Source organism: Sturnira hondurensis, unplaced genomic scaffold (assembly GCF_014824575.4).
Source record: "Sturnira hondurensis isolate 20B ecotype Veracruz unplaced genomic scaffold, ASM1482457v3 Scaffold0022017, whole genome shotgun sequence".
Lineage (NCBI taxonomy): Eukaryota > Metazoa > Chordata > Mammalia > Chiroptera > Phyllostomidae > Sturnira > Sturnira hondurensis.
The window spans coordinates 9,440,832-9,465,523 of record NW_028094648.1 but is presented as its reverse complement, the minus strand read 5'-3'; the positions used below and the strand labels follow the sequence as shown (position 1 = coordinate 9,465,523).

General features: G+C 37.2%; 1 protein-coding gene across 1 annotated transcript in view; it reads left to right on the top strand.

Annotated features, from left to right (window-relative positions):
* Positions 1–24,692, top strand: part of GABRB1 (gamma-aminobutyric acid type A receptor subunit beta1) — a 327,784-nt gene that overhangs the window by 107,735 nt on the left and 195,357 nt on the right. Inside the window, exon 4 of the mRNA XM_037034178.1 lies at positions 20,956–21,176. Coding sequence (XP_036890073.1) covers positions 20,956–21,176 — 221 coding nt within the window. The remainder of the gene's footprint in view (positions 1–20,955; positions 21,177–24,692) is intronic.

Genomic DNA, 24,692 nt, shown 5'->3' with positions numbered 1-24,692 from the left:
ATGTTATTATTTTATGAAATTCTGCAATCTTTCTTATTTTTCTGGTTAGGATCATTTCTCAAAAACACTTGACATCTTCATTAATATCTTTTAGGCTATGTCTAAAGAGCCTTCAGCCCTGGCTGGTGTAGCTCAGTGGATTGAGCGCGGGCCTGCGAATCACACGATCGCAGTTCGATTCCCAGTCAGGGCACATGCCTGGGTTACAGGCCAGTTCCCAGCAGGGGACTCACGAGAGGCAACCATACATTGATATTTCTCTCCTTCCCTCCCCATCTAAAGATAAATAAATAAATAAATAGATAGATAAATAAATAACGAGCCTTCAACCTTGGATATTTTGTTTCTTCTCAAGAGATGCATGCTCACCACTAACCTCAAAGAGAATTCAAGTAAATAGAAGCAACTATCACACCGAACATCATCCCAAATCCATGTGTTAGTAGGTAACTAAACTTTTCAAGGTGGATCTCCCTCTATAGAGGCAGACCTCATAACCACACATTCTTGAAATGACTGTTTTGCTTTTCTGACTCATTTTTCAATTAATTCAGACAATATACCTTAAGGACAATGACCATGAGCTAAGCATCAGGTAGACACTAGAAAGAGTGGATGAACAGAATAGAATTCTATCTCTAGAGGAGCTTATAATATAAAGCAAAGGCATTCAGGAAACAAGTACTATCGACGAATGTGATAAATATAAAATAAAGCCAAGCACATAAGAAAGAAAATTCTGGTCTGAACAAAAATCTTGACAGTAAATAGGAGAGAAGAGTATAAATGTGAAGTTTATTTAGAAGCTATAAATGAAAGTAATTGGTCTTTGATTGTATGAGAGTGTAGAAGTGAAGGAAGATAAGACAAAGCTAAGGATGATACCCAAGTAAATCGACAACCAAGATGGTGCCTGGGATGGGAAAAATAAATAATTACCACTGGATTGAGTGATTTTTCAGTCTCCTTTATTAGCATTTGTATGTAAATTATAAGATAAATTTGTTTCTTCTTGATCTATACCCTATTAAAATGATCTCCACTTCATCCTCACCTAGTTCTCATGGGAAGCATGGTCTCTTACCTTCTTACTGGGAGCCAGAGTCATAGATGTATTTTTCATTATAAATTCAAAGTATGCTGTTAACTGCATTTAGAAAGTTTGTACCAATACCTTTAGCAGCGGTACCCTGGCATGACTTTTCTGTAATGTTATGGAGTAAGGGCAGCAAGCTAAAATGCTTCCCCAACCTTGTGGCTGGCAGGTCACTGGGAGGATGTCACCAAAAACAAGAATTCCTTTCTCTCTGTCTCTCCTTCTCTCTCTCTCATTTTAACTTGTCAATTCAGTGAGCAGTGCCCTTCCAGCAATGCTGACTTCGGGCACATTTTGAATTGTATAAGATGTGTCTCCCGCAGTAGCTCTTGTTTTCTTTGCTTGTATTGTTTTTCTTCTTTTTTAGAGGACCTTGTAAAATGTCAAGTGTTTCTGCTGATTGCTCTGTCTTGACAAGAGGCACACATACACACAAACACTCCCAGGTAAAGATTTCTGAGTAAACCATAAACCATAGGGACAAAAAGACATAACACATTCATTTTTTTTAGTATGGATTCCCCTAGAGTTTTACATATTCTGTGAGCACTGCATAGCATATGGATGGAGAAAACATTATGGAGGAGCTTTGATATCTGACCCTATCAGCAGTCACGTACTTCATTGTTGGGTCAGATTGACCGTGAACTTTGGTGTTTATATTAGCTGCGTATTTGAAAAAAATTATCATTGTATTTCGGTCAATACATTCAAAATATATAAAGGATACATGGATAACAACTGAGAAGGGTGGAAATGGGAGGGAGGGGGGAGCATGGGGGATGGGATGGGATGGGAGTAATAGACAGAAAACTGTACTTGAAAAATAATTAAATAAATTTTTAAAAATTTCAAAATATACTGCTTAGATGCAAATTGGGTGAATAATAATAATAGTAAATATGCTCACATTCACTGAAAGACTTAATACCTGCTAGGTCTTGTTTTTTCCTAGTCCACTATGCTGGTTCCTGTCTTGTTTCTCCCTGGAACCTCACTGAGAATGCAGAAATTTTATATCTTGTTAATTGTTGCTTTCTCAGAACCTACAACTGTCTTTACTGCCTAGTGTTCACTGAATAAATTTCTCTGGTATATGAATGAAGAGTATTCATTAATTTTTATGTGTATTTATCTTTTATGTGTATTTATCTTATGTGTATTTATCACACTGAAGGCAGGGACATAATAAATTCAATATGTCACATAAGACCTAAAATTTTAGAATTGAAAATTCTGAGTACTAAGTTATTACTGATAAGTCTGCCTGAATGAATGACTATGTTAGTAAATATCCAAAACAAATATAAAACTTTTTTAAAAAACAGCTTTAGGATGTGTGTTAATTTCCTATATAAGCCATAATACAGTACCACCAGCCAGGTGGCTTCAAACAATAGAAATGTTTTCTCTTCGATTTCTGGAAGCCAGAAGTTTGAGTCAAGGCATCAGCACGGCCATGCTCCCTCTGACAGCTCTGAAAGAGAATCCACTCTCATTTCTCCCAGCTTCTGTGGCTCTCGGTGTTCCTTGGCTTGTGACTGTGTAACTCCAAGCTTGGCTTTCATGGTCATATCACTTTATCCTCTTACCACTGTATCTTTCATGCATGTCTCATATAAGGACACTTGTCATTGGCTTTAGGGATCACCTGACAATCCAGAATGATTTAAATATCCTTAACTTACTTATATCTGCAATGTAGATTCTTCCAAGTAAGTTTACATTTACAGATCCTGGGAAAAAAGACAAGAGCCTATCTTGGGGGGGGGGCCGCTATTCAGCCCCTTGTAGGAGGATGGTATAGAAGAGCATGTACAGCCTTAGAGTGGAGCATACCTGGATTCAAACCCCAGCTTAGACATCTACCACTAGACTTTCAAATCTTGCAGTCTGCCTTTGTATCACTATATCTGCTTTTATGTATTGCTAAGAATACTATGTGCAATAATGTATTGAAAATGAATAGCAAAATATCTGGTCCATTGTAAATGTTCAAGAAATGTTCCCATTCCCCCTCACTTTCTAAGCATCTAACTGAAGGTATTTAGCCAGTACAAGGCTTTCTTCCGAGTGCCAGTTGTGACTTTTACAATATTTTATTGGGTATTTCTTTTGTCAAAGCCTTTTCAAGAATTCTATCACTATGGAATCTCATAATCAAATTGATTAAATAATGTTTATAACTAAATACAACTAAATGTGGTTTATTTTAGAAATTATAACTAAGCTTTTTTTTAAGAGTTTGAACTCAACATTTACTTTTTTAGAAATATAGAGGGAGTTGCAAATAAAGGAGATTGGTTATTATTCCTTGGTATTGCTGGTGGGAGGAATTAAATAGATCTTAAAGAATCATGTGGCTTCTATGATGCTGTACAAAAAATAATTTCTATGAAATACCAGAGATACTTTCATGAAGTCTCTATTTTGACAATGCCAAAAATCTCACAAGATAGACTGTTCTTAGAGCAAAGTTAAATATGAGTATTAATGAAATTACAGACTTCAATAAAGGGGTATAATCTAGACTTTTAGACATGTAGAACTTCCAAAAATCCTTATTTACATGCCAAGTCAATTAACGTAAACTTTGGCAAGGGAGGCATTCACAATTTCATACCTAGAAATAAGATTATTTTCTGTATTTTATACTGCTCTTCAAAAATTATATGTGTCACCAAGAAATCATGCTTAGCACTGTTTAATCAATTTATTCATTGATGCAAACATCCAAGATTGTTGATGAATACCTACTATACTCCAGACATTGTGCATGACATGGTAAAAAATCATAAATGCCGCCTTCTGCTGTCCTGTAAGGCAGAGTCTAGGAACAGGTACAGAGACACTGGATCAATGCAGTGTGGTGTGCTATGTTTAATACGAAGACATAGGTGTAACACAGAAGAGGGAGGAAGTCAGTCCCCTAAGGACCCAGGGCTCAGCAGAATGCCTGGCAAATAGTAACTACTCAAAAAAATAGTTGGTAGAAAAATAAGGGATTGCCTTGGGGTAAGTTTAGAACAGTAGAGCTAAATCAAAAATACTAAGATCCTAAGCTTAGGCACCTCCAGGTTGTAAAGAGAATAGTCAGGTCCCTACTATTTGAGCTGGTAATACATGGAGGAGTCTCAGCACCCACAACAGTCTTAGCATCCACAAAGCTGGGCTTCCCGGAGACACAGAACTGAGCAAATCGTGTCTTGGCTTTACCTGCAAACACCTCTGACTCCCCTGCTTTCACCAGCAACCCTTGCTGCTCTTTCTCCCCATGTACTGACTGCTCTTCTCTGTGTGTCTCTTTGTTTTTCCGCCATGCTACTGCGTCCCTTTCTGCCTGTCTCTGTATTTAACTTCCTCACAAAGACTCTATTCGGTTCAAAGAAAACACAATGTACAGAGTGAATATTCAAGGACCATTTATAGCCCACTGCCCATCTGTGCAGGTCCTTTCTTTGAATCATAGAAGCGTGGTTAGCCTTGGGAAGTCATTTGACCACATTATGGTCAAATATATATAAACATAATAGCTCCTCCAAAATAATAATAAGTCCTGTGGGACACACCCTCAGAGGACTATTTCATGTGCAATATAACAATCACAAAGGAAATGCCGGTGGTATTGTGAGAACCATTGAAATAAAGCAACCTCTTGGGATATCCTTATTAGTACTTGCAGTAGTAATAACTACTATTCATTGAATATGTAATTATATATGTGCTATGCTAAGCCTTCTTTATATTATCTCAGTGAACTCTGATCTAATGGTGGGAAAACTGGACCTCAGAAATGTTAAGTGATTTGGTTACAGAGTTAGTAGAAGAAAGAGCTGGGACTGAATTCAGTTCTTGCTGACTCCAACTCCTATACTCTAGTTGTGCTACGATATGGCTACGGTTTCTAAAAGTGCAGCTCCATGGTGCATTTCGGGGGAACTACCACAGATACCAGCACATCATCCTTAACCCAGAAACGGAGTGCTCATAGATACCGCGTACAGAGAAGACCAGCCTACGGGCGTGTTACGAACAGTCAGAGCCCCAAGATCCTCCGTTGGCTGCTTACCTGGCCATGATGAGAAAGATTTAGACAGTTCACACCAACATAATTAAATCTAGTTAATATTTATTTGTGTCTGTGTTCTAGGTATTGTGGGCATGCAAAGATGGATGAGACATGGACCACAGCCTCAAAAACATGCAGTGGGGAGACTCTATATTTTTAGCCCTTTGTGTCTGGAGCAGGGTACACCCAAATGGGCATGTAGTGAAGGGGAAAATGAAGTTGGAAAAGAATGGCAAGATCATAGAGGACCTTGTTTAGGAGTCTGGACCTCTCTTGTTGGGGGTACGGCTATTACAAAAAAATTTTATCCTGACAAATGGATCTTCCCTAAAATATAAATCAGGAAACCACACAAAGGCTCTGCATAGTCACTCCATGCTACACTGTATCATCATTGGCATTCATGTGCACTTGCCATGTGGTGAGCCAGCAAATATTTGTAACCCCTCTGCTGAAAATTGGGAGTTAGTCCAGGGTGTCCTCTTCGAATATTTCAGACAGGGAGAATGCCGATTACATCCATGTACGCACACGCTTGTACCCAATGAAGGGAATGGACTGAGAGAGATGATGATGTGAGAACAGAGGATTTTTATTGACTTGTCTTGCATCTTGTGGAAGAAATGAGCATAATGGAGCGTGTCTATTTATAGATCTCTCAAAATGATTTCTAGCCAGGTAATATTGCCAAATCAGGGAATGCATATGTAACATAATGAATATTTAAATGTAATGGGAATTTCAATCCTCCTGAAACTGAGGTATTTCGGTGGCGGCATCAGAAGAGGACTGACTGGAAAGGACTGAAAACTGTTACCATGGCAACTCCCAGGCTGACTCATTCATAGAGGACTCCTTAAACTTGTGACATGAGAGAAACTGCTGGAGGATTTTTCGCAACGTACCAAAATACACACGGCTCCAAACAGATGAGAAAAACACTGCAGCGTAGCCTCTTTCCCCAAGGCCCTCTCTCACGTTTTGAAAGAGGACACCCCTCCTGCCCAGGAGTGACTCCCACAGTCAGGACAGGGAAATAGCCCCAGACAAAGTGCGGAAAACTGGAGGGGACTCAAGATGCTCCTAGGAAATAAAATCCTGCCGTATGCTTGAAGATACCACTTTAGTGGCCATTCTACTTGCTGACCCTTGATTTTTCCTCATGTCTGATTTGGGGGTTTAATTTTCACTATGCTTCACAGTTACATGTTTTAAAAACAAACATGCAAACCAGAAGTCAGTTGGAGGAACAGGAAAACAGTACCAGACCGTAAAGATAATAGAACCCTCCCTCTTTCTCAACCTCCCTCTTTTCCTCATTTAGTATTCATAAAAAATGTGTTTTTATAGGTGATGCTAGGACATTTTTAGGCCTATAATCCTTTTGCTGCAGTGGAAAGAGAGTACAACAGGAAAATGATAAAATAGAAAATGCCATAAAGGGAGACAGGAACGGATCTTATAGGACTAACGAAAGCATAGACATTGCTCATTTAGGGAGTTGAAGGATGTGTAGGGAATACTCAGGTCACTGTCTCTCAAATTGTGATCTGAAAATTAATAGCATAATACTCTCCTTGGAAGCATCTATCAAAAATATAGATTTCAGGACTGTTTTCCTCAGAATCATATTTAATAGCCCAAGATGCACTGATGGTAATTCCGTGCATTAAGTGGGAGAATCATTGACCTAACTGTCCTGCTCATTTTAACAGATAAACAAGCTCCCTGTCTGGAAGTTTGGTTTGCTGAAGATCATCCATATTTTTAAAATCCACTTCTCTAGATATTCAGGTTATTCTCATTAGCAAACCAAGTTTACCATAAGAGTTTTTAAAGGCAATGTATTCAGAAAAAAACTAAATTATATGAAGCTAGGAGTATGCCTAACTTAATAGCTTTCAAATATGTTTAAAAGAAATGTGTTAGAATGAGACTCCACAATTTTACTAGAAATGTGACTGGCTGAGTTGTACATTATTCAAGGCAGTTTCTTTTTTTCTCATCCATTTATTTTGTAGCTGATGCCTAACCTTGAAATACCCGCCCACCTCCCTTAGTGGGTGGATAGGGCCCACCAAAAGAAAATAATAGAGTTTAACAAGTGAGTCTTCCTTGCCACTTACATCTTGCACTTTACACAGCAGTTTTCTCAGCTACAGATTAGAATTTTGTTAACATGCATTTGGGGGTTATCTATAGGTTTGATACTTATCCTATCCATCCTGAGCACTATCCAATCTCGAGTGATAACAGATGAAATGTCCTTTAACTGGTGGAAAAAGAAAGACTGACATGCACTAAACTTCTGTCCTAAGTCCTTGTCTTGCCTCAATCTATAAATTAACTTTGATCGTTCCACTTAATCTATTAGCCACAATGTTGATGAGGATTCATTCATCTGTGCTCCTGATCTCTACATTCTCTTATATCAGCCACAGTATTTATGTGTCTACTTCGAGCACTTCAAACTACTATCCAATCCAAATCGTCAACATTTTCCTAAGTTTTGGTGCTTTTCTAACGTTTACATTCCTTTCTGCATCACCCGTGACTACAGCAACCAATTTAAGTCTATTCTCTTTCCTTGCAATGTTTCATCTCCGTTTTGTCTTCATACGGCTCCTCCTCCTCTGCCCCCATTCGGACTCATAGTACATTTCACCTCTACTACAATTTTAAATTGCTTTTTAAATGGGCTGGCTGCCTGGTGATTTTCCCCACACTCTAGTCCATTCATTGCTTCATTCAACAAGTAGTCTGGGGGTGCCCACTATACTGCAGGCCCCTGTTCTCAGCACTGAAAAATTGGATTATAGATACACCGTGATGGAGGTCACAGTCTAGTGGAGGAAACAGAAGAGCACCCAGCCAACTTCCCAGCATAGCGATGCAGGCTACAGTGATAAGGTGCTGTGGAAACACAGGAGAAAACTAACCCAAATGTTCTAACTTCTAACTAGGGAAGAAGTTATAATTCAGCTTTCAATCTGAGGTCTATGCGAGGAGAGGGTAACCAGACCAAGGGGCAAGAGAGGAGGAATGAGTGTTCTAGGCCAAGAAGGCTTCAGAGCATGAGGAAACACCTTGTGCTTGAGAAACTGAGACCGGGTGGCTATACAGCAGAGTAGGAATGGAATCAAATAAGAAGTGCAGCTATAGAGATAGGAACAGAAAAGGCACATTGTGTGCCTTTAAAGAATCATATTTTTCTTCTCATAACACTGAGGAGCCATTGAAAGTTGAAACTTGGCAGAAAAATAATCATAATGCAATTTAAAAATTGAAATACCACTTTACCTGCCACAAAAAAAATGAATTGGGGAAGAATAAGACTGAAAGCAGAAGGCTAGTTAGGAGCGTATTGAAGGAAATCAGGTGAAAAATGATAAAGGCCAAATTAGATTACAGCAACTGTAAACAGAATAAAGAGACATTTTTATGAAATAGTTAATGCCAGGTTTAACTGATTAATTGAATGTGATAAGTAAAGAGGAGAAAAGAGTAAAAAAGATTCCTAGTTTCTGAATGGATGAATAGGGTGAATGATTGCATCATTTAGTGAGAATAGGAGTGGAAGTGGAGAAGGCGATTTAAGGGTCAGTGGTCATGATTCTGTTCTAGGCCCTGGGTCATTCCTTCTTCTAGCATTCCTTCATCTCGGTGTCAGAGCGTGGAAGGAGATATGGTAGCCCCTACCCTCAACCAGTTCATGCTTGCCCACTTCTCCCAGAGTGTGAGGCAAAACAAGCACCATCCAAATTAAGAAATTCTTTTTTAAAATATATTTTATTGATTATGCTATTATAGTTGTGCCATTTTCCCGCTTCATTCCCCCTCCACCCTGCACACCCCCTCCCACCCACGTTCCCCCCCTTTAGTTCATTCCATGTGTCATAAATTCTTTAGCTCCTACATTTCCTATACTATTCTTGCCCTCCCCCTGTTTTCTACCTACTGTCTATGCTACTTGTTCTCTGCACATTTTCCCCCTCTCTCCTCCTCCCACTCCCTTGTTGCTAACCCTCTGTGTGATCTCCATTTCTGTGGTTGTTTCTGTTCTACTTGTTTGCTTTTTGTTTTAGGTGTAGGTGTTAATAACACCTAAAATAAATTAAGAGATTCTTAACCTGTAGGCACATGCCCAGTTTGCTTTTCATCTTACTGTCACTTAGAAGTAATTTCTAGCAAAAGAAATGTTGTGGCTACTATAGCTAATGATTAAGAAGGCTTTTACTTGGAAGTGGTAAAATATTTTTAATCTGAAAGTTATTCTACCAACAGAAAATAATTATCCTTTCTGTACTCCCCAAGGGTTATTATGAAGCAAAAATGTCATCTTTCCCTCAGCTAACATCTGAAAAATTGTCCAGGGTGATGATGAACAATTGATTGTATTTGGCATCCCATGGAGTTGCCGTGGCACATAGCTAAGAGCATGACCATGGCCTTCATTGCCATTACCAGTTGATGAAGAGGAGTTCACGGATAAAATATCAAAGAGTACTGAAAAGTCTACATTAGAACTGAATGTTAATGATTAATTCGCATTCATATAAAAGCAAGGCAGAAGTCAGTCTTAAGCAAGAGAAAAAGGCCAGGTCCCAGGATGAAAACCTTTTGTGCTTATAATACATGCTTAAACCATTGTGTGTTATGTGACACAGTAGAAAGATCAGGACATTTAAATTAAGACAGAGTTGGATTCAAAACATAGCTCTGACATTTTCCAGCAGAGTTGCTTTGGGCATCCCTAAACCTCAGAGTCTCACCTGTACAAAGGGAACATTAATCTCACCTTCATGGAGTTCTGGTAAGGTTTAAATAATATATACAAATACCTAATAAAGTACTGGTCATATAATTTAATGTTCAACAATAGGCAACTCTTATTAAACTTGATAACTTAGCTAAAGAAAATAAAAATGTATGTTATGCACTGCATTGTTATTTAACACTGCATTAAGCTACTTTATTTTCCTCATTTATTCAGTTATAACTTCACAGTTTTTTAAACTATTAATACATTACTTCACTTCATCATGTCAGCAAATTTGTTGATAGTTTTCCTGCCTGTCACGCACATATGGAGGTTGACTTTCAGACTAGTTGTCAGATTTGTTCCAAGATCACAGAATTAATGAATAATGAATCTTGAACTAGATTCCACTTCTCTATTTTAGCCAAAGATCCAGTTGATGGCTCAGCTTGTTTTAACGTGCTGTTGGCATGGAGGTTTTATTCCTGGCGAGGTCCAGTCTGTATCCACGTGGACATGCATGTTTAGTGTAGAGCCAAGGATGACTGTGAAGCTATGTAAGAGGGAAATCAAGTTTATCCGAATTATTAGCTTTAGAATTTGTAAACAATTTTTACACTGTCAAAGAAATTCCTGGAGTTTATTTTTTTCTATTCCTCTCTCATCACATGGCATAACGTTGCCAAGATCCTTCTCTCAAGCAGAGTCTGCCAAGTCACTTTTTCGCCAGATCCAGTCAACGACCAACAGAAGTCTGAGCAGATGCTCAATGAGTTTGCGCCCCTAGAGATAGTCAATATGGATATTTATGTGGTTCTCTGGTTCCGTAAACCTAGCTTTAATCTTCACACTTTCTCTAAGTTTGAATTTAGTTCAATATTTAGAAAATAATGTGGCAAAGGAGCAGCCCATGGTTTTATTTTTATTTACTTTAGCACGTTATCATATTAAGCTCCAGAGCACAGCATTATATGTAATGATGTGATAAACACCAGTGTTTGTAATCTATCTATTGAAAGAAACTTATTGCAGTATTACTTATAAAATCTTTAAATCTAATTTCAATGAACATGAATAGAATTATGATTAATATCCATATGTTATATATAAAATCCTTGTAGCCATTAAATGGAATGAACTATATACCTCCACCTTTTGAATTAGAAGAATTTCTGTGCTGTGCTATTGAGGAAAGAAAAATTCACAGAAATGAATATAATACTATTTTTAAAGCAATGACAAATTCCCATCTATATGCTTATGCATTCCTAGATAATGGTATGAGTGTGAGCAAACATACAAACTGCTGCCACCAAATTACTAATTGGCTAGTGGATAAAATAGGATGAAGAATGAGAAGTTGGTAAGCAATAACCAAATAAACAGATGAATAAATAAATAACTGTTGGAAAAGGTAGCAAATATTCAAAATAAAAATAAGTAGTATATACAGAGTACTTACTTTTTCTGCATATGGGAAGGTAAGGTAGCCACCAAAATTTTCATAAGCGCACAGGATAAAGTTGACATTTGGGCATCATAATTTACTACTTATTCTTTTTTTTCTTTATTTAATTCTTGTTCAAGTACAGTTTTCTGTCTTATATTCCTAGCCCTGCCCCCCACAGTGCTCCCCACCTCCCTCCCATTTCCACCCCCCACCTTAGTTATTGTCCATGTGTCCTTTATACTTGTTCATGTGAATCCTTCCCCTTTTCCCCTGTGATTCTAAGAGTTTCTTGGTGACTCCAAGGGATCATTACCCACAGTCCCTTTAGAATTATAATTTGATGCAAGTTTATCTTTCCCTTAGGAAGTCTAAAAATAAGATTCCTGAGAGCGACCTAAGGATTTCTTCCTGCAAAGTTATTTAAAAGCTCCAACACATATAAGAAATATTTGATTACTGAGAGATATCACTGCATCCACTAACAATCTCTCCTTTTCCACTCTATTAATTTTAAGTTAAGAATTCCTAAGCTCTCATTAACCTCCCACAAAACATTTCCAGACTTAAAAACCTCTGCTATTTACTGCTCCATCTTAAACATACATATTGCAAGATCACGAATCACAACAGAAAAATGACTTTCCTGGGCTAGAAAATGATGACAATTTTTTTAAATCTCTTTTAAGTAGCGTGTGTGTTGATAGAATCTTGCTTTATTTCTAATTCTCATATTCCGTCCCAGCTTAGCTCACTTTATAGCTTGTCATTCTCAAGTTTCCACGCATACCATATGCTGGTTACAATTCTGGTCATAGTCCAGCTCCGGATGGTCAGACTAAACCAACACATTCTGAACATTTCACTAGATCCTCCAAGTAGCTCGCTTTAGTTTTGCATTTATTTAGATCTTGGAGAATTTGTAAACACTAACTTTTTATGTACCTCTAGAACTAAGGAACTTTGAAAAATCTGGTGTGTCTTATGTTGTTTAAAATGTTGTTTAATTGTGTTATTTAAAATTTCAGTGAAGTTTATGAATTATCCTCCTGATGAATTCATCATCAACCTAACAATTTGATAATTTTAAGTATTGACTAACTTGCAAGTAAGCTTGAAAGTTTCGCTGAATACAGATCCATTTTTAAAGCTTTAGTATAAATAGACTTATAATTCCAAAGTGTTGGAACTATCAATGTAATTTCATTTAATATGATTCAAAATATGTCTATTAAAGTTTTTGTCAAAAGTCACTATTAATTCTTTTGTAAAAAATAAGTTTGCTTTTTTAAAGATTTTATCTATTCATTTTTAGACAGAGGGGAAGGGAGGGAGAAAGAGAGGGAGAGAAACATCAATGTGTGGTTGCCTTTTACACACCCCGTACTGGAGACCTGACCCACAACCCAGGGATGTGCCCTGACTAGGAATCAAACCAACAACCCTTTGGTTCACGGGCCAGCACTCAATCTACTGAGCCACACTAGCCAAGGAAGTTTGTTAAAAGTAAGTTTGCTTTTAATGACATGTGTTTTTACCATCTCCTAGAAATTTATCAATTTCCTATATTAGAGGGAATTATGAACTCATTAATCCTGAGTGGTTAGAGAATCGAAATTTTGGATTATGAATTATTTTAGCTCACTGAAAGTCCCCACATACGTTATCTAAAGGGGTCCAATTTGGGGGAGTTTAAGAAAGTTTGCACTAACATGCTCAGTGCAGATATCAAGCGCCCCCAAACCTGCAACACTACATAATTCACGTTTGGCTAACATATCTGAGCACCTATCTACTCTGCACTGTGGTAGTGTCTAAAAATATAAATGTTTGCCCCGAGGGAGCTCGAAATCTAGGGGGACTGAGAAATGATTACAAAAGAAGCACTACAATCAAAGTAGAAGAGTGTTTCAGAAACTCAAAACATTGAATGACTAATCTTAGAACCAAATTCCCAGGAGTTCTGTCCCCTTCTCACCTTGTACGGTCTCCATGGTGACCTATTCCATTTCCAGGGCTTCATCTATCACTGTGACTCACATAGCTGTGTTTCTCCCCGAGTCCTGTTCGGCCCATAAGGACTTGCTTGGCACCTCTGTGTGCAAAGGCCACAGGCCTCCACAACACAAACCAGTCCCAATACATTAGTCATCCTGGGCTCCAGAGTTTTTATTCTTATTGTTATCTATCTACTCACTTAGGTCAGAATCCTTGATGCTTCCTTCTAACCTCCCAATAAAAACGTCTCCAAATTCCCTATGCCCTATGTATTTCACACATTTTCCCCTCTCCTTCACCTCTCTTTCAGTGCCGTGTTAAGCCAACTCTGGCTCATTTTTCTATTGTGTAGGTTAATTCCAGAGCTTGCTAAGCTGATATTCTCCTACTCAGCAGTCTTGTCTCCTTGAGTAGGCAGCTGCCAATAAAGAAAAGTGGAACCAATCTCACTTCTGTGTGTGAATCAGACGGACTTTCATGCAGGGATCTGGTTGCACAGGTGACAGAAGAACTAAGAAACCTACAGAGGACAGTAGTACTGCTTGGAAACACGCAGGGCTGCGTCTCACCCACTGGCCTGTTAGGCTCTTGAGGTAGACAGAAGAAATGTATTACTCAAATTTTCCCCCTCAGCATCTGATATAATACAATTCTTTCAACACAGAATTGGGTAAAAATAGATTAATAATAATAAATAATATGACAATTAATAAATCAATAAAGAATACAAGAATAAACTCATGTTTTACACACTTAGAGCTATAAACCTACTTTTGTCTACCCCGTATAGTAAACAATCATTAAATATTAACAAAATGAATTAGTCACTCTAATAACCTAAGATCCTTCTTACTCAGATGTTTCTAGGAAATTATCCCTGTGTCAGGCCCAACATTTCGATATATTTTACCATGGAAACAACTCTATTTGAAAGTCTGATTATTTAGGTTTCAGAATATAAGACACATAAACTGTTACTGATTGAAATAAAAATGTTATCATATCTATTTTAAGAAATTGGATTCATTGTATAGAAACATGTTTTTATATTTTTAAAGAAAGTAAATATTTACAGCTTCTAAAGTAGATATAAAATTATAAAAGCTGAACTTCTTATATACGGTATAGTCTCAGCTTCATCTAGTGAGACTTCAGAACACAAGTGCATAATTCAGGTGTCATGTCAATGTTGTATGTGTTTCATTTGTTACAATGGGCTCACATAATTTCCTTAGATGACTCTCACTTTATATGGGCCAATAACTATCAATGTTTTTGCCTACCAACAAGTTGATTAATTACAAAATTGTTTGGAACACAACAAGAGATTGACAAAAAATCTGACTACACAGATGGATGAACCAAGTGGGGTTATTTAGGATTAGACAAAAGCAAAAAGGATCATGTCCTCTGAGGCAGAGCACAAGGCTACAGTGGCTGAAAAAAATCAAAATACCTAAGAACACGGGCTTTGGCAACAATAAGAATGCCTGTATTTTAAAGATATAACAAAACATGGCTAAGGAGTAAGAACAACAAACATATACAATACAAACAGTTAACATAATACTAGACGATGCTAAGATCAAAGTTCGAAAACTAACAAATCTAAAGATACAAATTCTGTTGCAGATGTACATAATGGTGATACTGATTTGCAAAATATTATTTTAAACTAGAGGTTTCCATTAGAAACAGATGTTGTGTGGTTCATTTCAATTATAACTTATATTGCTTTATTTATCAGGCTGTTCTTTACTATTCTTGTTTTCATGAGGTGCAACTTGTGTGGATTTTTTTTCTGTCTTTACAGGAGGTAATACTAGTTGCCAGCACATACATTTAGTCTTCAGGTTACTTTTCGTGGTAATTGTCATTGTGTTTGATAGGGAATTTTCTCGACAGGAGTAAATGTTTTCTTTCTGTCTCCTTGCTCTCTTGGTTGATAAAACCAACATATCTTCCCAAGCCTTTTTTAATCAGTTATTTAATATCTCTCAATCTCAGATTTCTCATAACATCTCTTTTTTTTAAATCAGAAGATAGGCAAGATGATTGCTTTTCCTGGGTTTCCTTAACATGTATAATTATTGCTTAATGAGATTCTGTTATGGAGGTTGATCAGCATCATTAATATGGCTCTTTCTGATTAGAGGAAATAAAGATGAAATCAGCTTAGCACAAGAAAAGTGGGGTTTGTCATAATGAGACAAGAGGGCTCATAAGAAGTTGAAGTATTGAGCCCTGGCTGGTGTAGCTCAGTGGACTGAGCGCGGGCCTGCGAACCACATGATCGTGGTTCGATTCCCAGTCAGGGCACATGCCTGGGTTGCAGGCCAGTTCCCAGCAGGGGACTCACGAGAGGCAACCATACATTGATATTTCTCTCCTTCTCTCCTTCCCTTCCTCTCTAAAGATAAATAAAATATTTTTTAAAAAAGAGGTTGAAGTATTGAACATGTCCAGACCTCACAGAAAATAGAGATAAGAAGTAGAAAGTCTTCATGAACTTGGTTGTTCATTCTATAACATTCCAGACTCTTCCTCATATGGCTATTTTCTGCACCTTTCTTTTTTTCTCTTTCTTCCTCTACAGACTAGTTTCTTCTTTTTTTCATAACCTTACAATAGCAGTGCAGCCCTAGTAAATATGACCTTTGTACTTGGTTCTACATCTCTTGTCTCAGACCTTTTATCCAATAGAAAATTTCTGGGAAAGGACACTGATTGGTCCTCCTCATCTCTCTTTTTTTTTTAGCCAGGTACAAGTTTATTGCCTGCCTCTGAATCAAATGCTCATAAATCACACATCTACTTTCCATTCTCAAAGTGGGATAGGGCAGCATTATTGATGTAAAACGTGGTCTTGTTCAATCAGCCGGGGCTGTAGGCAGGGCAGTTTTCATCACAGAAGTGATCCTAGAAGTGTCAGGCAATTGAGGTCCCGCTGTACTACATTCAGCCTTTGGGAAAAGCAGCCTTAGGTTTGGAAACAGCAGATCTCAAGGTCAAGTAAGCTGGCATAAATATATCTCAGGAAAGAGAGATTAGTATTTGAGACCCCACATAATGTATATTCAAACTGATGAAAAATAAAGTATAAATGTGTGCGAGAGCCCTGGTTCTTTCTATATGTGTATAGACTTTTTTCCAAGAACACGTTTGAAAAGAGGGATTGCTCATATGATCCTTCTGAGTAGATGCAATATTACAAGATGTTAACACAGTATTTTGTCTTTTCACAAACAAATTAGTCTGAAATGTACTGATTGTGGAGGTAGAGAGACTCACTTTTCCAACTGATATAAAGTCTTCTTAGAGCTCCTTCTGGTAAAACACACACCTCAATATATTTGCCTAAAACACATAACTCTTTATCCCTTCTCTGATGCTAAAAGTAATGGATTTTTTTACCAAATTATTTTTATGGTAAAGAAGCAAATTATAAATGATCTAGTGCCCCATTCACAAAGGTTTGGGGAATATATTAAAATCTTGGGGTAGACATATTAATATACATACTTTTATGATGAAAAATGATAAAAATATTTTGAAATCTTTTACTGATACTAAAAAGAAAAATATTTTTACCTACAACAGAGTTTCTAAACTTTGAAAGTATTTACATTTTGAACCAAATAATTCTGTGCTGCGGGGGCTGTGCCGTGCAGTGCATTGTGTGGGGGTGTCCCTGGCCTCTTCCCACAGACGCTAGTGGAACACAGCGTAACTCCCAGCTGCAACCACCAGACTGTCTCCGGACATTGCTGAACGTCCTCTGGGAGGCAAAGATCGCCCTGAGTTTAAAACTACTATGTAAAATAGGTGTTATCTTTACTCTTCAAAAGACTCACTTTTATTTATTATATATATTTTCTTATTTCTTTAAACATTTTTAGGTTTTAAAAGTATTTCCTTTTGGAGCTCGACTGAGCACTCCAACTTGCTATCATCTATCTTGCTTTTCCTCAATGAATTAAATTTTCTCATGCCTGAATTAGCCTGACCAATTTCATTAGCAACCTCACACCCATTAATCCCATTCATTTGCCTCAGTGTCAAAGAATCCCCTGAGGCCCACAGTCTCTAAATATGTAACACTTCCTCTCAAGGAGTAGCTTACACACTTGCGAAAGCTGGTTGGACACTTGGAAATATACCTGAAGAAAAATGATTTTAATGTTTTTGGATGAAGTATTAACGCCTTTGATTTTTTCTGAAAAATTGTTTATTCTTCCTGGAGTGCTTGCACTTTGGACTAATGAACAATCAATTGAAAATCTGTTGCATGAAAGGAAAAAAATACAGCAATTTTAAGCCTTTTATTTCTATCTAAAAATAGGATGACACCAAAATGATGTCATAGGTTTTATTATATTCAAATGTCACTGTCCATATTTATATTAAGGCTTAGAGAGAAAGAATAATCTATTTAAGGTACAGCAAGTTGTCTCTCAGACTCATAAATTCTATAATAGAGACTTTGCCCATCTCACAAGGTTCTGAGAACAATTGTGCTAGCAGGTATGAAAGGCTATAAACATCACAGAGCACTCTCAAGAAAAAGGAGATTATGATCATGCATGTGGTATAATGTACATAGGACAAAAAGGAAAGATTTCTATGTTTCAGGTCTATGCATAATGGTCATCATTATCACCACAATTATCATTAACTTCAAAAGTTTTTATTAAGGTTATGAATCACATATGTCTATATTTCCACTTATCGTGAAATCAGGTCAGGTTCTAGATGGGAATAATAACCCTAGACAAGCATAAAAGGAGTTCCACGGGGTGCTTACCTCTCATCTCCCACTTCCAGACGTAACATATGAGCATACATAAATCTTCACCGGATTACTTCTTATTGGAAATAGGGTAAGTTATTGCTTTAATTTAGAACCATGATGTGACTTTTAGTCAATATTCATTGAAAACAGGGGGAGTTCTGTAGAGCAAAGGTCTTACTGCATGTGTATAGTTCTCTCTCCATAGAAAACAAAAGTTTCCAGAAAGAGAAGGGAAAAATCTACATACACCTGCACGTGAACCCCCCGCACACTTAATTCTCCACAGAGGTGACTCATCCCTGCATTAGTCTCACCTTTTCATTCTCCATTGTTTACTTACCATAAACTCATACTTTAATTATAGCATATACGATTAGAGTTTTATTTTGTCATTATAGCTTTTTATACTTTGCAGTAATAAGTTTTTGCCTATTACACATTAAAATGGTATTGCGGGCCCTGGCTGGTGTAGCTCAGTGGATTGAGCGCGGGCCTGCGAACCAGAGGATCGCAGTTCGATTCCCAGTCAGGGCACATGCCTGGGTTGCAGGCCAGTTCCCTGCAGGCCAACTCCCAGCAGGGGACGCACAAAAGGCAACCATACATTGATGTTTCTCTCCCTCTCTCCTTCCCCTCTAAAGATAGATAAATAAATAAATATCTTTTTAAAAAAATATAAAATGGTATTGTGGAGAAGGTAAAACGAGAGTTTTATGTTGTGGTCTCATTGTGAGGAAACACTCTGTAGCACTTGTGAGACACTGGAAGCTTCTGAGTATGGAAACAAATATTTCATGGCTGATTGTACTAATTCCCTTGCCAAAATTTACAACAACATGTCTGGCTACTTACTAATTTTCTTAGACCAACTAAATTGCAAACAAGGTCCCAGCACCAAAAGTTACAACTGATCGCAGACAATTGCTTGTTTTTGTGGTTAAAGGGGTCCTTCTGCATACAAGTTCCTTCATAAACAGCTCTTTAAAAATAGAAATGATGATGAAAATGAATCTGTACCTTCCAAGTAATTTGTAAGTATGATCTAAATCTTTAAATAGCAATGATCAATTGTGAAGATAATATATTTGTGTAGCATATTACTGCTTCTAAATACCTTCATTATCATTTTCCCAAGCAATGCTCACAATAAACCAGGCAAATGCTATTATTTTTATTTTTTAAATGAGGCACTTGAGATACAAAGAATTAAGTTACACAGCTCTACATGTGGTGGATCTTAGAGTCAAGGTATTTCAGAGTCCAAGGTCTAGAATTTTCCTAATTCTTTTTCTTCTGAAAAGAAAGCACTTGAAGAGGATACAAATAAGAATAGTAGCAATTGAAAAGAGAATTGTGTACAAGCCTGTGGGTTCCTTTTTTTGGGGGGGGATTAAAGGTAAGGTTGAAGGAGGTTTCAGACTTTTAAAAAGAGTATTGCATGATTAGTAGCAAATAACAAATGTCCTTGTCAAACAAGAAAGAATGGCTTTGAGTTTTTGCAAGATGGTTTCTGAATAAACAGTATAAGCATTCTTAAATAGAATGGTTGAAGGACACTGGAACTTATTATCCAGAATAAGTGTTGTGTTATCTTTTAGGATTTTTCAGAAATGCATAGATACCCATGTGGGGATCTGGCCAAAGTACAGTTTGCCCACATGTGAGGCATGATGTGAGTCAGTGATTCTCAACTAGTGTATACAGAGTACATACCACTCTACACAGCCATGGTGGTATACATTGTATAGGAGTTATATGGTGTTTTTTTAACTGCCACTATTCACAGAGTCACTGTTGACACATCAATGCCATTTAAAAGAAAAAGCGTACCTTATGTTTTTGTTATATTGAGACCCACACCGCAAAGACTTAATGATTTCATTGCTACCATTGATTTTATTTTGATGAAAAACTACCCTTTGTATCAACAGATTTCTTTAAAAACAGACAACGACGAAAGATCAAAGATAATCATCCCTCTCCTATAAGTTGAATCCATTTATTCCACTCACATTTTTCTCTCTCTCAGTGCCAGGGGCAACCTGAGAAGAAAGAAAAAAGCAAAGGGACATCCTCAGTGTAACTTTTAGAGGAGGTGAGGAAAGAAACTCAAGTGCAGACCCAACTCTGACCTCAAACAAATTCCTGACAAAGAGGAATGAGGATAAGAGAAGAACAGATGAGCAGTTCCACCCCTGGTGTTGTTCTCAGCCCAAATAAACATCTCTATCCAAGTGTGCTTTATAAACTACATTTTAGGGCTGTTAGACAAATTGACATTTGCTAGAAAGAGTCACATAATGGTATTGATAACATTTATAGAACAAAAAACAATATTTACTCAGAAGGCATTTAGAGTTTGCAAACACTCTCTCCTTTTAAGTGAACACATTTTAATTATTATTTAGCAAGCATTCTCCTCCAAAATACGGGGTACTGTAAATATAAAATCCAGAGGTCTATTTTTGTAAACATGGGTTTCTGGGTGTAATTTTCCTTTATGACCTTCTCTTGACATCATCACCTTAACTCCAAACAGTAAAATTCCATTAAATGTGTTTGCCCTATATTGATGGAAGTGGTCGGGCATACATTTATTGGTCTAGTACTTCTAACTTACTGATTGCCTTATACTTACAGGTGTAAATTTTAGCATATTCAAATGTAACCTCTTAGGGGACAGCAGGACCACGGGTCTCTGGTCATCAATACTACCACAAGCGATGGTGTTTTTAATGAAAGCTGTCAGATGATGATAGTAAAATTCTATTTTGGGGTTTCCTTTATTTCACAGGATTATACACTCACCATGTATTTCCAGCAGTCTTGGAAAGACAAAAGGCTTTCTTATTCTGGAATCCCATTGAACCTCACGCTAGACAACAGGGTAGCTGACCAGCTCTGGGTGCCCGATACCTACTTTCTGAATGACAAGAAATCCTTCGTGCATGGGGTGACGGTGAAAAACCGAATGATCCGGCTGCATCCTGATGGGACAGTTCTCTATGGGCTCCGGTAAGTGACTTTGTGTTGCGTGTTTTACTGTTGATGTCAGGTTTTATGTTGTTTCTTTTGGAAATGGGCAGAGGGGAGAGAATCGAGGAAGAGAATATATAAAAGATTTTATCTGTACAATGGAATCATACTAAAAACCACAAAATCTTTTTTGGAACTGTTTAAGCTAAATATAGGCAACTCAGTCCATCAAAGGTAAGTGAATTATTTATTCTGAACTTTAAATAATGAACAGTAACAAGAAAGTGTAGTTGCCAAACAGATTTCACACCTAGATTATTGTATAAGTTATATATCCTTTGAACCAATTGCTTCATAATCTCAGAGTCATCCGTACTGACGTGAAATGGTTTCTAGGTACGCAGTGTGACTACTTAACTAGGAGAAGAAGTGGGAAAATGATATATTAAAGAGGTAAGATGATATTTGTGGTGACTTTGAAAAGATTTAACAGTGTTTTAATTCTCTTAAATCTCTCTTTTAGCTTCCATATTTAGGTATTTAATTCATATTGAACTGACTTTTTCGTTTCATATGAGGTAGGGGTTGAGGTTCAGTGTTTCCATGTGGCCATGCAGTTTCTCCAGCATCACTTATTGAAAGGACTTTTCCCATTGGATTGTTTTGGTGTCTTTGATTGAATAAGTAGGAGTGTATTTACAGGCTCTATTCTCTTCCATTGTTTTATTTGTCCATCCTTAGACAGTATCAAAACATTTAAATTGCCATAACCATACATTCAGTCATGAAGCCAAGTCCCCCAACTTTCTTATTTACTATTTAAGATTGCTTTGGGTATTCTAGGTCCTTCATCTTTCCCAATTGAAAAGACTGCTGGGATTATAATGGAGGTTACATTGAATCTGTGGGTCATTTTGGGGAGAACTGACATTTTAAAAGTATAAAGTCTCCTAATCCATGAATGTATCAACATTAATTAGATTATCTTTAATTTATATCAACAATGTTTTGCACCAGAGTGAGTTTTGTTCTACTTTATATTTTTAAGAGTGAAGTATTAAAGAGGTATTATAGACTTATAGAAGTCTATTATTAACCCTCACATAGTTAAGGCTTTTTTAGGTTATAATATTAGGCTAAAATTCAAATTAGCTTCCAATTTTATGAAATATCTGAATTGTGACATATTATTGTAGGATATGTAGAATAGTAGGTCTTTAAATTTTTGTCACCTTTTGTGATACCTTTGAGAAGCTAGTAAAAGCATATATCCACAAGCCTCCCAATTTTCTATTTCAGAGTCTTCATCAGCCTCTTAAAATCCTTCCATGCACCAAGGCAAAATTCCAGTGAAGGACCAAAATCCTACAATTATTGTCTGTACTTTCACCAGTACCCCAAACATTAAGCAAGTGGAAAAAATATCTGTGATAAAACTTCTGAACTTAACCTAGAGGTTAATATCATTGCTGCTCACTCTTTTCAGACTTTGCTCTCTTCTTTTATTTAATTCTTCAGTCTTCCCTCTCCATTGGCTCCTTCCCCTCAATTTCTCTTTGTGAACCAGCCCTTTGGTTTCTTCTACTTCACCATCCACTCACTCCTCGATCTCCAAAACCAGAGTAGCTCTCATCCATGCTACCTTCCTGAAACAGCTCTTTCAAAAATTACTGACACGATTCCTGATTTTCCATTTATACTCTTGACTTCTCTGACTAATTTAAGAGTGAAGATTGAGCTTGACTGCAAAATTTTCAAGATCGAGAACAATTGTTTCATTATTTTTGCTCTTCTGTCTTTTTGCTATTTAATCAATGGTTTGTCTTTTGCTCTAATTGTGGCCAACGTATTGAATTTAACAGCTGAAATATCTAAAATACCAAAATCATTGCGTGAGGGGGATATTTGTAGCTGCTTACTGAGAATCTGTATCTGGATGCCCTGCCAGTTCCTCCTGACATGACCCTGATTTCATATTATTCATTTCTCATAAAACCAAGTCCCATGCCTTTCCCAGCTGCTAACAAATCATCATCATCCCGGTCAATAGGCTTCCATGCAGCATCGTTGACTTTACCTCTCATTTGTCCCTTGTCCAATCTGTTGCTTCCACTCTATCTCAACCGTCTTTATTTCCAAACCATTCTCATCACCTAAACAAATTAATAATATCACTATATGTCACTTCCTGGCCAATTTCCTGTTTCAGTTTTTCTCCTTTTCATCCCTGCTATCTTATTCATTCCACAGTGCATGTCAGATCATAGTACAGGAATGATCCTGCACGAAAAAAAAAATCTTCACGGTCCCCATAAAAACTATGTTTTCAGTCTTCTGTGTGGAACCTAAGAACTTCTATGAATAACCAAAATTTCTTTCCCACATTATGGCCCATTTTCTTCTTCTATGAAGCCTAAACCTTTAAAAACAACTTACTATTTGTTTAAAGATCTCGAGAACATTTCAAATTTAAGTATGATCCAAATATTGCATGTATCATGTCTATACTAAAAAACTACTTGCTGTTTATTGAAATTCAAATTTAATTGAGCATGTTGTAGTTTACCTAGCAACGGTGATGTTCAGCACATTCCTACTGAAATGCCCTCCCTTCTCTGTTCCCAAAGACTTTTCCCCACCTCACTACTTTCTCCTCACTTACTATTTTTTAAATCCTGTTACAAATTCCTTTTTCTCCTGGTGGATTTTTACAGTCTTCCTGACCAGATAAAAACCCTCTCACATTTGATACCTTACTTCCCTTTAGTCTCATAAAGACCCAGGAGATTTGTTTGTAACTCTCAGGATATTCTTTCTGTGTCTTAGAGTTATTTTTCTGTGATGCAAAAAGGATTGTATACTTGTTGAGAATGTAAACTCTACTTCCCTAGCCTTTGTATCCACTCTCTCAAACTAAATAAATGTTTGAAAAGTTGAAATGAAAATTTGTAGGATGTGGTCATCTGACCCAAGATAGTTGTCAGCTGCAACATTTCCTGTATCTAAATGATGGTTTTTAACCAAAGAGCAATCATCACAATAAATTACTAGATGTATTCTGTCTCTTGTCCAGACGCATTCCAGCTGGCTGCACACACTGCTTCTCTCCAAGGCCTAGCCTTGTGGGTGCTGAAACACACTCTCACCTTTCCCTGAAAATGGCAGGCATGGGATGACTTAATTCTGGAAGACAATTAGTGGCAAATTTAAACTTCTTAAACTGCCCCTTCTTTTGCCTTTTCCTCCTAACCCTTGCTTTAGTTTTGCTTTCAAAGTTTCATAATGCTTCTTTCCTGCATCACTTACCAAAGGAATGCTCGGGGCTGGGTGTTTTTGAAGGTTCATGAGAATGGGAAGTGAAATTCACAGTGGAAACCTTTCAGCCAAATACTGGCTCACATTGACATTCAGTAAGTGTGTTATAGAGTATGTATGTGGACTTGTGTGCACACACTGTAATCATGCACAGAGTAAGATGTACATATCAAAGCACTTTAACTAATATTGATTGCGATTGTATCATGGAATTCAACCAATACCCTAGCATATAATAAC